Source organism: Notothenia rossii, assembly GCF_949606895.1.
Source record: "Notothenia rossii genome assembly, chromosome: 8".
In the NCBI taxonomy this organism is placed as follows: domain Eukaryota; kingdom Metazoa; phylum Chordata; class Actinopteri; order Perciformes; family Nototheniidae; genus Notothenia; species Notothenia rossii.
Genome location: NC_136906.1, coordinates 73062837 through 73077306, shown reverse-complemented (window position 1 = coordinate 73077306; position 14470 = coordinate 73062837). Strand labels below are relative to the sequence as shown.

The window sequence follows — 14470 nt, the reverse complement described above, 5'->3', positions numbered from 1 at the left end:
CGTTGCAACGGTTCTGACTGCGTCTCCTCCCCGTCCGACTCCCTCCATTTGTGCAAGAGGCCGTTCTTGCCATAGTTGTGGATTCAGACTGGCAAAGAAGGCTGGTGGGGTGCTGTTCTTACTCAGGGCAGGGTGGGTCGTGGCTTAATGACGTGCAATGACTGACGAGCTGCATACATGAGCATGGGGGCTGAAGATGTAACAAAGTGACGTGAAGTCTCTCAGATCTTTTCATAACACTGTTTTGTTTGACTCTGGGTTGTATTTATCATGGGAACTGAGTAACTATAGATTTCCTTTTTATTAATAATTATATTCCAGAGTCTAAAGCCTAACAAATAACTGCCTGTAACTTTATCTAGTAACAATAATTAGTATCTCACTAATTAACAATTAGTTCAACTGGCTGTCAGGATAATGAGCACTGAGTGCACACTGTATACGGACTAACAAGTTGAAAGCATTGCTTCTATTTTACCTAATTGCATAAATGTAGCATGCTTATTCAAGCTGTTCTCATAAGGCCATTACTGTGAAGCTAATATTGCGATGTCTATTCAGTGATAGACTCAGGATTAAGTGCTTCTACCGAAATAGTCAAAAATGTTCTTTTCTTGTGAAAATGTTTCCTGCTCATCTAATTGCCATTTCTTTAGTTTGCATAAAAGATTGCTACAGGCAAAATAAATGACTGCGTTAAGCTAAAATAACACTGTGCTTTGCATTAGAGCATTGAGTAAGGGGAACATCCTTTCTGAAGATGTTTGCTCAGGACTAGGAGTTTGCTTAGGTATGGCATGGGCGGTTATCAAAGTTGGATGAGTGGATGGATCTATAAATGGATGGATGGATGATTTGACATTGGACAACTAGCAGGACCTAAGGGTGTGTATTGGCCAGTGATTCCAGCTGATTCGGCTGGATTTATACAATTTTTAAAAAGTAGGTTTGCGAAGCCCTTTTTTTTATTTTTCCAAGAGCCGTACAATAAAACAAGCATGTTTTCATAGCCACATACATATATACATACAGTGGTGATGCCCCCATGGATGCAAGGTGGATTAACCTTTTATGTATGATATTTCACAACAAACCAATACAAATCAATGGCTCGTGTCATTTTAACAAACTGTCTTTTCATTGCCTTTGCCCCAGTACTGAGTTAGTAGATAATGCTCCAAATAAACACACAAAAAGTTTACCTTCTCCACAATTTACAGATATGTAAAGATATTCAAAATATAAGTAACTTAAAAATACCGGCTAGCAGCTCCTAGAAGATGTAAAAATCCCTTATTTTACCCTATAATCACAAATGTTTGACAAAACAAACATTAACCATCTTGCTATTTTCAATCCCTAGCTATAGCTATGTTTACTAAGATATGTTTGTCTGGAATGAAGCCCTAGAAGAATATCTAAAGAGCTGTTAAAGTTAAACTAGGGGTCCCTGGGATTTGTCCTTCCGGGTTTGAATCTCCATACATTTAATATATATTGCTTTGAACCAAAATGTTGGACAGATAAAACAACAAACGGACCATTGGATATCACATGCATGGCTTCTGCTGCTAGTGGGGCTATTAAAGTGGTTTTGCTTAAGTCAAGCAATGGCAGCTGAATATATGTTATTATTATGAACAAACATTTCAATAACTTCAGTTTTTCAGAATGTGCAATGTGTAACCATCACACATCAACCTTTTTAAAATGGTAAAGTGAGTATTTCTTGTTTCTATCCTTCCCTTTTAAACTAATGTTAGATGAATACGCTGAATTGAAATCGCCAATATCTTGAGTACAGATCTGAAAAGGTTTTAAGTAAATCTTAACTGCGGCTGCCCAAAATTAGAGTTTTAAAAAACCTTATGGACGGTAGAATCTAAAAGCATTATTGATTTGTGCTGGTTTGTAGAACAAAGCTGTTATGTTGGTCATAACCTGCCTTGCTGCATGCAGCCTGACATCTAAAACAAGGACACAATACAGTGTGCTCATTGAATTCTTTGCTGTACGCTTAAAGAAAATGTATACAATGGTTAAAGCAAGAGGGTGAAACGCTTCCTACACCGATGAATCTGAACAGAATATTAATACAAATCATAACAAATAAAAGAAAGAAAGAAATCAGTTCCATGGTTTTTGTAAAAGGCTTCAAGCACATCTCAGTTAAAGTATTTTCCAGTTGTGCAGAAGAAGATCTTAAATGTAGCAGTTACTATTGTGTCTCTCTGCTCAGATGCAGAATATATTCTACAAGAAAAGCCAGTGTGCTAACACAAGGCCGACATGTAGGACTGTAGCCAAGTGCTTATTTAAAGTTGTTCTTTTGGCCTGTTGAACTCCAGCACTAGTATATAGTCTTCACAATTCCACTGGATTCAATGTGGAAACAGATGAAAACACTTAAATGTATTATACATAGTAAGTGAGTATGACAGCATTTTCAATTTATGATATATCTTATTTTAGTGTAAAATGATTCAGACAAAATGTATGAAAAACTGTATTAACAACATATATAAAAATATAGAATAAAGCGGTTCCCTACCAGACCTACCGTACTCTCTACGCCCCCCAGCTAAGCTACGGATGCCTGAAATGGGGGGAAAAAAAGAAAAGGAAAAGAAACAAACAAACCAAAAAATGATAGCTTAGTAGGAAAGCAATGCATATTGAAAGGGTCAATGTGAAAGACGCTGTGCCTCGCCCATGCTGTGTATTCGTGGTGTGGTAAAGTGTGTAGATACAAACAATACTTGTTATGCTATGAGTGAGTTCCATCTTTGTCACCATTGTAAAGCTATGACCCCCATTTTGCCATTTAAATTACCATGAACATCGTAAGCATTTTTAATCCATTGTTTTTTATCAATTTATGAAAAATACATAAGGCCAATAAAAGTTGTAAATGAAAATTCACAATAAACACCACAATAAGCAAAGAAAGAAATCACATACTGGTTTCATTCTTTTAACAAAATAAGCATAAGCTAACAAATGCAAGCTAAAATATGTTTTTCAAAAGGTGCTTTATGACTTTGACAAAGTCTGATTCACTAAACAAAGCAGTCTGAGATCCCTGAAAACATGATTGAAGCAAAACAGAGTAGCTTGAATAAATGCAGGAAGAGAACATAGGGGTAGAAAAGGATTTATATTCAAGCAGTGTTACAAGTTCAGATCAGATTCCATCCAAAAACCTTTGTCCTAATAGCTGGATGCGGCACAGTTGTTGCATCAAGATATTGATGACAACACAATGTAAACAAAAACTCATGGGGTAATTGACTACACACTGTAACATGTAACAGGTAGACGATTCAGAATTTCTTACAAATACTTATATATTTCATTACACAAAATATGGTTGCATGGTTAAAAATAATACCCTTAAGTTTTTGTTAAATGTACAACTTTCATTTATTTATATATATATTTATTTTATAATACTTAGATCAATATCTCTTTTGCTACATTTAAACTTTTTTAAGGGAAGGGTAACTTCTTTGGGCTAGATGATGAAATGGTGATGACGCACTAGATTGAATGCTAGGTGAGTTCCTTGGGATCAATACGTCGCCATGTTTGCAGATCAGTTGGATATACATTTAGAAGAATGGTAAGCATTTGTACAGCATTTCCAATTGTATTATTCAAAGCTTTTCCAATGTTGCTGTAGTTATTAAATAAATAGAATATGTGTGATGCACTCGATTGATCATGTCTTTTGGGTATGATGCCACAAAGCACACAGATGCTTCTACTAAGCAGTCATCTCAAGAATCTCACCAACAAACTCTTTGATTTTAGTATACAATACAATGGGAGACATGTGAATGAACCCACTCTCTGCCAGGAAACACCTAAATAACCTGTAGTGACGCACCTGGCTCATGCAAAAATAACTACATTATCTTATTTCTTTTTTTTTTAAAGAGCCATCAATATTTTCTGAAAACATAATTCCATTCCTGGCATCGATGGCTTGCATGAAGGCTTCAAATAAACGCCTAATATCTATAACGGCAAACGTTTAAATGAAGTCAAATACCAAAAAGAACAAAGGACTTGCATAGAATGAATGGATGTAGATTGGAGACATCATGATTGGTCAATCTTCAGCACCTTTTAAATTAGTTTGCATTCCCCAAACAATGGGAACATAGGATCTAAAGAAAGGAATTTCACTGCAATTCCCTCTTAATCATTCAAAAAGCAAACATATGAATACTTTCCAAACATGTTTTTTTTTAAAAATATATATACTTAATATGTATCATATATTAAAATGGATATAGGCTAATTGTTGTTACGGTTACAGTATATGCCTTTCACTGAAATCATATATGATTTCGGCGATCCCAGCCTTTGTGATCAAATCACAGAATGGGATTTGTTTTGGTTATTAACGACAGTAAATAGGCTGTACGCTTTTAGAAGTAATTATTCTGTATTGCAAATAGTGAAGAATGGCAACAATAGATTTGAAGTTATTCCATTCCTATTATTATTTGTTGCACCAAAACTTCAAATTCCCAGCTAAGGAGTTTTTGATGAAAAATTATCAGCAAAACCTACTATTATACAGTTTGACTGTGTAACACATATTAGATTATCAAGGCAAATTAATCCTTTAAATAGCATTTCAGCTCAGGTTTAATGAGGACCTGTAACAGGTGTGTGGGGCGGGGCTACTGAAATAAATTGAAAGGAAATGTCTTCTCCTTCGTGGCTTAAACTATAATTAGATGTTCCCTTCAGTACAACCTTTGTATAAAGATCGTCTTTTAAAAATGCCACTTTTTCTCCTTGTATTGTACTTGGTCATGCAAAGGGGGAAGAAGACCCACTCTTCATAAAGTGAGATATGATGCCTTTCCTTTATTAAAAGTCCATTTGAAAGGTTCACATTTCAGTCAGGGGTCGTCTGATACATACGGTCCTTTGCTGCACTGATCGTCCTGATCACCGCTGTCAAGCTTGGAGATGTTTTGTTGTTGGGCTCATTCCACAAGCCTCAGTATTACAGTAACTTTGGTACGCCATGTTGGGACAATGGGTCAGATGAGTGGTTGAAGGGAATGGCAGTGGCTAATGAAGATGTTATGAGTTACACACAAAATGAGCAATCGGGCAAATATAGCAGATGATTGAGGGCTCCTACCCATTAAGGTTTGACGGGAGCCCAGCTAAGCCATCACTAGTGAGGCGGTTTTTGTACATTCACTGGTACTACACTGCACCTCTGGGGACATGGGGAAAGGTGGAGGCCTTCTGATTGTCTTCTTATAGGGAACAATGTTTCTCTGTTATTTTTCAGCAGTGATGAACTACAAGCATGACAAAAGTCCACCGTTACCAGAGAAATGTGGCATTTAAAAAAAGTTGAATATTGTCAAAATCTACTAAACTGTTTTATCAAATTCAGTACTTGTTCGACCTTTGACTAAAATAACAAAGAATGGATAGGTAAGATACTTAACCAAACAGTTATAAACATCCAGTTACTCACCACTGCATGAAAAACAATAGCAGAAACAGTGGTGTGAACTATGAACCCCCAACTCCCTTATGACGTGCACAAACAGCTGGATAATGGACACGATGCATACATGAAGTCAGACCTTGAAAAGTGCTGTGTTTGGTTTAGAACCACAGTTACAACTATAACCCCTCTCAGAGCTGTCAGGAATGAGTATGTTTATAACTGCAAACAGTACGAGTATTGAATATAAGTTTCTTTATATACAAAATGGTACATTTATATACATATACAGTGTTCAAATGAATGTGGTTTGTGCGAGAATGAATTGAAGCCAATACATTCATACTTCTCTATCATAAATCTCCTTTGCTGTTTCTTCTCCACATGCTGTTGGACTTAAAAGTCAGTCAAAGATGATAATTGTAAATAATGTTAGCCAGCGACAAAGTCAACTAAGCATCGAGACAGTGTCATCCTTACAGTACTCCAAAGGAATAGGCTTTCACAGATTTCATATTTTGTTGTCATAACTATCTGCTTTTTATCAAGTTATTACAGTTACTTCTTTACGCTTTGTTCACCGTTGAGAAATCTTTTGTGAGTTAGTCATTTTCTAAATGCCCATTTCCAAAGGAACTGGCTACAAAACGGATGAAGGCCATGGGAAAGGAATGCTTTTATTGGAATAACTAGAAATTAAATGATATATCAATATATTCTTAAATAGTCGATTCATCTTTGATGCATTCATTAAAAAACTAGGGTTTATAAAGGTATTCACAGTATTCTTTCAGTATACTCAGGTGCTTAAGAGAATGTTTCTACAGGAAGAGAAACTGGAATGAACATGAACTATTCACTTGCAGAAACAACTTATGCCTCACCTCACAATGGCTGATTATTGACTTTATCATTAAGTGACCCTTATATTTCGTATTTACTTGAACTATCTTTTTATCTCAAGGTTGGGTATTTATGACGACGGAGCAAAGAGGATGCTGCACTTGTTGGCACTTGAGGATCTAAACATCAGCCACATGCTCTCTCACATTCTTATGTCACTTCATTCTGGTGTAAAACATATTCATTCTCTTTTATTCCATGGCTAACCAAGACACTTATTAAAAGATTGTTTGAACAACATTGTAACCTGTTCAAGAGACGACAGACTGTGTCTGCATAGAGTAAAGGGACATCCAACAGTCCTCTGCCCTGTCTTTCTCTGTAAATGTGTTTACCTTGGCTTCTTCATCTCATTTTACAGTATGCTTAGAATGGGAATGATTAGAATGACATAGACAGATATGACATGGGCCCACTGGTGTACTTCCTGCTCCACAGTTCTAGACTGGCGCTTCTGTGACCACCTGTGTGGCCAAATGTGTCTGGCTGCTTTTGGACCTTATGCTTTTTGGTGATCTCCCATGGGAAATCCTCAATTGGAATCGGGCTGGCCGGGCTGCCTGAACCCTCTGGCGTGCTCTCAGGGGTTCCCTCTATAATCTCAATTCGGGGTGGATCCATCAAGTCCATAATGCTGAAGGGTGCTGGCTCTGGTTGGCACATCACCGACTTGTCCTCTTTATTCTGTCGAATGGACCAACTTGAACCTGCTTGAATTCCTACAGACACTCTGTCGTCCGTTTGGGTGGTGCTGTCACTGCACGGCTCCCGGCACAAAGTCCACATGTTGTAGCACTGAGTAAAGTTGAAGAAGTTACTGTTGAAAGTCTTCAATTCCCCACAAACATCTCTACGCAGCTCTGCGAGTTCGTAGCGCATTGCTGATATTTCATCCTTCCACTGCAAATTGAAGGCAGCAACCATGTTAGCAGACTCTTTAAAGGCCTGTAGGGCCTGAGGGAGCGGCGGCTCGGAGGACACGGGAGAGACAGAAGGGATCCTGTATGACGGCGGGGATGTCGGTGGGACCGAGATGGCTGTAACAGTCGAGCTAGTACTGTGATGGCTGCGAGCAGCAGCAGTCTCTCTCTCAAGCCTCTCCAGCTCCACATAGGCAGAGGAGCTAGCACCGTCATCATCCTCTATCATGTCTTCATTTAGTAAAGAGGTCCCATCCAAAACATCATATCCCTCTGTAAGAAAAATTTGAATATGCAAACAGAAGGACATTCAAAGTGAAAGGAACAGCTGGAGTGTGATTTGATTTGGATTCTTAACTAGAAAATAGACATATATCTATGGAAAACATACAGTATGTGAGTGGCAGGTAATCACAAAGACATACAAGATCGGACCCAATTCTTTTCTGTTTGGCACTAAAGATTTAAGTGTCTTGGATTAGCTCCAACCACTGACTGGTGTGCTGTTTAGATGCTGCTTTGTCTGCACCAAGAAGTAACTAAGTAGTGTCATAAAATCATACATTTCAAAGGTCAAGACATTATCTGTCCATGTTTGATCAATGAGTTTGTTTGCATGGACAGGATCACGTTCATGATCAGGTTGTTGAAGTGTCTCATGTATGTGTTTGACCGTGTAAACGCCATATCCTGTTTTTAGAAACCTGCCCTAATCTCCTTTTGTGAAACCTGAATATGCTAGCTTAAATTCTCTGAAAGAGTCATAGCTTTATAACACTAAACATGGTGTCAGCCTGAAAGGGCCACACAATCAATCAAGCATTAATATTATTCAGGATCCATCACATATCCAATCTATTGCTTCCTAAACTGGTAGTTAGCCACCAGCCGGCTGTTTTGGCTTCACTTTTGGGGAGCCATCCTGCCTCTGCAGTTTGGGAGGATCCTCTCCCTGGTGCTAGCTGCCCCCCTCAGGTAGCTTTCCTTGGTAGGCTTAGAAAGGCCCCTTGTAAGTGGCTTGCAGCTCTGAGCTCTTCATCCATTGCTATATATAGTGACGGTCAGAGTTGGGTGTAACGCGTTACTGTAATACTATTACTTTTGTCTGTAAAAGAGTAGTGTAACGCGCTACTTTTATAATTCAGTAATCACACTACAGTTACTAACATTGCCCCGACACGCGCTACTTCGTTACTTACTAAAATCAGTCATAACACTGACAGACAAGAGGGGTTTCCGCCGCAGGTTTATACGTAATCTGCGCGACTTGCACATCTCCACGTGCAGTGCTGCATAAACATGGCTGAGTCAGCGATAACTTTCGAGGGGTGGAGCGGTATGCCTATTATTTTGAGTTCGTCCGAATAATAGACAGGAATGTGACGGTGAGGTGCAAAGCTGTTATCCCTTGCTGTAAACACTTTGTCAAACCTCAACAAACACCTGCAAAAAACACATGCTAAGGTGAAGCTAACGCACACGACGCTATTTGTTGTTTTTTCTATCACGTAGTCTGTTCTTCTTCTCTGTCTTCCGGTTGTTGCCTGTTTTGAATGACGAATATACACTACCGCCGCCTGCTGGTAAGGAGAGTTATTGCCACTCACGCATGTGCAGTTCGTACGTGCTCGGCGAGTAAAGTAACGAGTTACTTTATGTAGAGAGTAACGAAGTAGTGTAATATATTACTTTTTAAAAAAAGTAATATGTAATATATTACATTTTTTTAGTAACGACCCCATCTCTGGTGACGGTGACATGCTAACTCCGGGCAAGTGGAAGACAGTGTTGTAAGAGTATTGTAGCTCAAATATTTGGTCGAGAGAGAGAGAAGAAATCACAGTAAGTTAAATGTCCAGTGGGACGGTTTGCATCCACAGATAGACCGCCACAATGTTTAACCGGGATAATATTGTGTATATGGGGGTATGAGCGCATGTACAAATCAAACCTGGAATATAATCATAACCATTAGAAGCACATGTGATAGTCATGTCCATGTAAACACACTCACTCTTTGTAAGAATTATAATTATTTTCAGTTTTTTTAAGTTGCTTGTAATCAGTACATCAGGTTAGCTCCACGTAATAGGGCAACTTTTTCAAATGGGTTCTTTAGTTCCTTAATTTAGACAAACATGATGGTCATAACTCACATACTGTAGGCTTTTCACAATGTTTTTACACTGCCTTCTCAGTCATCTCAAGGCTTCTTTCCATCTTTTCACTGCACAGCACAGCAAAGACTGGAATTAAACATGACATACAGAAATCATTATCAAATCATTAATCCATTTTCTGAGAACCCTTTTGTCAATTCATGTCAAAATGTTTATTTTTGTGCCGTTTTGTGCAAAAGAAAAGATGTAAAGGGAGTAGAAGAATCACAAGCCACTGGGTCAAGAAGCAGATATGAACCCTATTGAACATATCAGGTCCAAGATGGTTGATTAGAAAATGTGAAGTAAGTAACCCGGTGAGGGGAGGGGTCACTCCCCCCTTCAGGGCTGCACCAGGGAGAGGCTGCAATCCCACAGTCAAAGAGAGCTGACAGACTCAATGCTAAAGCTTAGACTGCCACGTGGGGCTTTTTTTTTTTTTTTAAAGAAGTCAGAATTTCATGGAAATAAAAAGTTGACACATTTACAGCAGGCACATGCTGATCTCACAAGTAATTGGAGACCGTGGCAATACGATTACATTCAGTGCTATTTTATGTTTGCCATATAAAAAAACGTTCTGAAAATTCAGGAGGTACTGTACATACATTTACACTTACAATGTGGTGTAAGCACACTTAAAATAGAGACATGGTAAACAACTCACAAAACCAGCGTCAAATTAATCACTCATAAATATTTAGAGCTATCAATGTTTTAAGAGGTTTTATGAGTTGTTTAGATCCGTGTTTGATACGTTGGATAATATGAGGTATTTCTACCAACTATATATTTCTGAACTCTATGTTTCTATAATTTAATGAGAAGGCAGTGCAAAAACACACATATACATAGATATATGTATGCGTGTCAACATTAAAATACCTGCAACACTCATCACTGATGCCTCCAGTTGTTCATTCCACCTGGTTATCCTTCAAGAGATGGATGGTCAAATGGAGAGGGGTTTGCTGCTCGTCTGCCCTATGGAGCATCATGGGGGCCCTTACCCACTTAGGGGCCCACTAGCCTCACACGGGGTTCGGTTCATAAGCCACTTACAATATAATTTTAAACTAGCACTAACATTAAAAACATGATTCCAGGAATCAATGTGTGTCTTAGCCAATGTAGCCTGTTATGTTACTTTATTCATTACCACTATTTCCCCAGAAGAGTGCAAAGAGTACACCATCATTTACTGTATAGCTTTTACTGTATATAATTAATCACTATTCAGGGAACACTTCCTCTGGGTCGCTATACATTGATCTGACATATTATAATTGATGCATTATGCCAATCTTCAAAATACATCTTCACAACATATTGTACAGTCAACTGATTGTTTTAGTCCACATGGAGCTAACAGAATTGGAGCAGAGAGTTAAATGAATAGAGTTCAGCAAATAAGACGGTGGGATTGGAGAACACTCCTTTATCTTCAGTACTTCTGTCACATCGAAGGAATCGTTGATGGAAACCCAATTGAAGATGAAAGGATTCCAAAAACAAAAGTCCAGATTGCACAAGAAAACAAACCCACAATATGAGTCAAAGTTCAAATGTCTCCAATGTTAAATTGACAGGAAATTGTACAAAAACAATCAAATCCAGGTCATAATAATATTTAAAAATGCAGGTAATTGAAGAAAAATGTTTCAATAGGGTTCATAGCTTTACTCTTGCAGGTAAACACCAAATGCACTTAGTGAGGGAGTTTCTGCAAAGACTGTTTGCACAAAGAACCTGTTGGGCTAATTGTATATTGCTCGCACTGTGTCGCACAAAACCTTGAATCCTTGCAAAGTTGTATTAAAAACAGCATTTAGGACCAATAAATATGTAGGTCCATAAACACAATGTGCTCATTTCAAAACATGTTGAGTATTGGTCCATTTTCATATTGAAGTTAAAGCAACAAAAAAAAGACCATTCAAATGAAGTTTTCTAAGATGGAAACTTGTAATGTAACGAACTTACAATTTATGAGTTATTTAGACTAAGATTGCTGATTAGAGGCTTGAGTTTCATGCAACACCATACAACAATACTGCAAATAATCAAAGGTTGTATACCTCAAACTCGAATATGCCATCAGTATACGGTTCCTTTGTGCAACCAGCATGTCTGTTTTCTTTGTGTGTGTGTGTGTGTCTGTGTGCACACGTGTTCTAATCTAGAGGTTATTGACTTACCTTTTAAATGGTTAAAAGATTGTTTTTTAAATTTGAGTATGTCAATGGCCAGGTCAGTCACAAAGCATGTGTAAGTGCAACAGAGCAGGGGGAGGACAGGCGGAGAGCTTGTCCAGTGTATACTCTCAACACCAATATGTCAACAACCCACCGCTCCCCTACCCCTGGCCTGTTTCGGTTGTTATCCCTCCCTAAGTAATTAACACTTCTCGCACAACACATATATAACACCACAGTTTAACATGCTTAGGGTAGGATCTGTTCCTCTTAGGCATGCCATGTAATGTGGCTGTGCTGTAGCATTGTGTACTGTGAGCGTGTGTTGCGCAGTGTTTTTATGCGACCCTCCCACCCTTTTTCTGAGTCTACAGCTTGGCAAAACCACAAGTGACTAACCAGAAGCTTGGTTAATGATGCGTGAATCGTGCAAAGTAACACACAAGCAAATCCATCTGAACAATCAGGAGTGTGCAGAGGCAAACACAAACACAAGCACACCATAGCTTCCAAAGAAAAGAACTGGGATCATTCATCTGGCATCTCTGAAGCTCAAGGGTTCCCCACTGTACATATGTAGGTATGTCAAGTTTGCGCATGTATAGGAATATGAGGATGTGTAGTCTAAGCCCTCTCTCATTTAGGGGGGGGATTGTTTTACCTGTTGTGGATCTGAGAGTTGAAGTGACAGTGGAGGATGTCATTGAAGGCAAGCAGTCGTCATCTTGGGAATAACCAGCCTGAATTGCACGGAGGTAACTGTGGCTTCGAGTGCGGAACGAACCAGGCAGGTCCAAGGCTTCCATGGCCTGGGATTCTACTTCACTAAAAACGGACTCGCAAACTGACTCAAACTGGCCATTGATCTCAGTCTCACTCACCTGAGAGACAAAAACAGGAATAGCAGTCCTTAATTTTTCCTCGTCCTTTCTCTTTCTCACTTTGATTCTTCCCCTTTGCACAGCAAATATGAAGGAGTGTTAGCGTATGGAAATGCCACTGTCATTCCGACCTTAAACTGAATAAATGTCAAGATCAAATGGAAAAAAGGCAGATGACAACAGAAAACAATCAGAAACATTTTCAGTTTGTGTTGTAAAACATTGCATTCACCACCTATCCCATGACTAAGATTGACTGTACTGTATACTGTATTACTTAATGATAAATAGAAGAAACACTAGCTCTAGCAAGTCTCTTACAAATCTCCACATTTCTTAAAACTGACACAAGATTAAATTCATGTATTCTTCTTAAGAACATGCAACACAATTTCTGTCCATCCTGTCCTCTGTCTACATAATCATGTATTTTCCGTTTAATAAATACTTAGGAGCTAGGTTTCCCTATAATTGAATAACTATTATTTTGTTTAGCACCAACAGGAGTAAGCATTGTACAACCATTCTTTTGGACAAAACCTCTCCTCCTCTTGTTACTCCTTCTCCTTATGGAAGTTGTCTTGCTGTGTCACAAATCGTCATTGCAACCACCTCTTTTGCGACCATGGAGGTCCAAAGTGGACATGCACAATTGTTCCAACTGTTTAAATTTATAGCAGGGAATGAAAAGGTAATAGCTGAAAAGGTTGCTGCGTGTGGTTAAACAGGAAGTTACTGTGTCTCTAATCCTAGTATCCAATTCCTAACATTAGTTGTAGAGAAATAAGCTCCGTTAATCAAAACAAACTGCTACTTTTGGCACAGCAGCAGTAGAGTGATGAATTGTTTATAAGTGCTCTCTTCCAGATCTTCATGGGCCAAATCAGAATAAAGGCGATTAGATGTGAAACTAATATCTTTTTTTCTCAATTATGTAAAATTTCACGGTTCTTTAGCACGAAACACTTAAAGAAACTAACCGTTAACAACAGAATAATGTGTCTGAAGCTTATCCAGAGGTAGACTATCCGTTAAATTATCAATTTCAAGTCCACGACAGCACATTAATGATGCCATCAGACTTCAGTTGAGTCAGACGTAGCTTGTCTACTAATCAGCTGAGGACTTCCAATATGGACACCTGGATTTGTCTGGAGTCCTCTATGCAAAGCTACTACATACAATACAACATAAAAAAAGCTCTCATTAGTGTCTCCAGGTGTTGCCTCTGTGCCATGTATGTGTGCAAGACTCACCTGGCTGACGCAGCTAGCCTGACTGAGGGTGCTGACGGCGCGCATGTAGCTCTGGTTGCGAGAGCGGTAGGGTGGGGGGTGAAAGGAGGCAGGGTCCAGCGTGACACTAGGGTGGGGTCGCATTTCTCTTGTTTGCAAGTGGTAGCCCTGGCTGAACAAGGACAGGGGGTAGGGATGGATATGAGTGCACAGTTCAATATCCAGACATGGAACATCGCTGGATAATTATATAATTCACAAATCTATTGACTAGAATGTATCTAATCTACTCTTCTTTTTTATCCAAAATGAATCAGCCATCATATCTAGTACTATTTTTACTGACTTTTCAGCTGTAGTTTAGTGTCCTATGAAAAACAGACTTCTATCACTACACTGTAATTGAAATGTATGGCTTTTCTCTGGTTCTCAAAAGAAACAAATGAGGACTTGGAGCTGCAATAATACCAGTTTGTCAGACTTCAGAAGCCGAAAAACAAGGAGGCTGAGTTGTTTGTGAACCAAAGCTGAAGTGATCAAAAGCCCCCTGCGATGATCCTAACAGAAATAGCACTGAGTGGCGCTCGGGAGGAGAGGTGCATGACGCCTCCCCAGCTTCACCAAATTGTGCTTTATCTGAAAGCCACACTGCCTGAATAAAAACACATCGCCGAGAACAAAAAGCCAAA

General features: G+C 38.9%; 1 protein-coding gene across 1 annotated transcript in view; it reads right to left on the bottom strand.

Annotated features, from left to right (window-relative positions):
* Positions 1–2821: 2821 nt before the first annotated feature.
* dlgap2b (discs, large homolog-associated protein 2b) overlaps positions 2822–14470 on the bottom strand; it is an 88153-nt gene continuing 76504 nt past the window's right edge. The window contains exons 4-6 of the mRNA XM_079643247.1: positions 13803–13953; positions 12327–12546; positions 2822–7584 (exon numbers count right to left, since the gene is read on the bottom strand). Coding sequence (XP_079499373.1) covers positions 6773–7584; positions 12327–12546; positions 13803–13953 — 1183 coding nt within the window. The 3' untranslated portion in view covers positions 2822–6772. The remainder of the gene's footprint in view (positions 7585–12326; positions 12547–13802; positions 13954–14470) is intronic.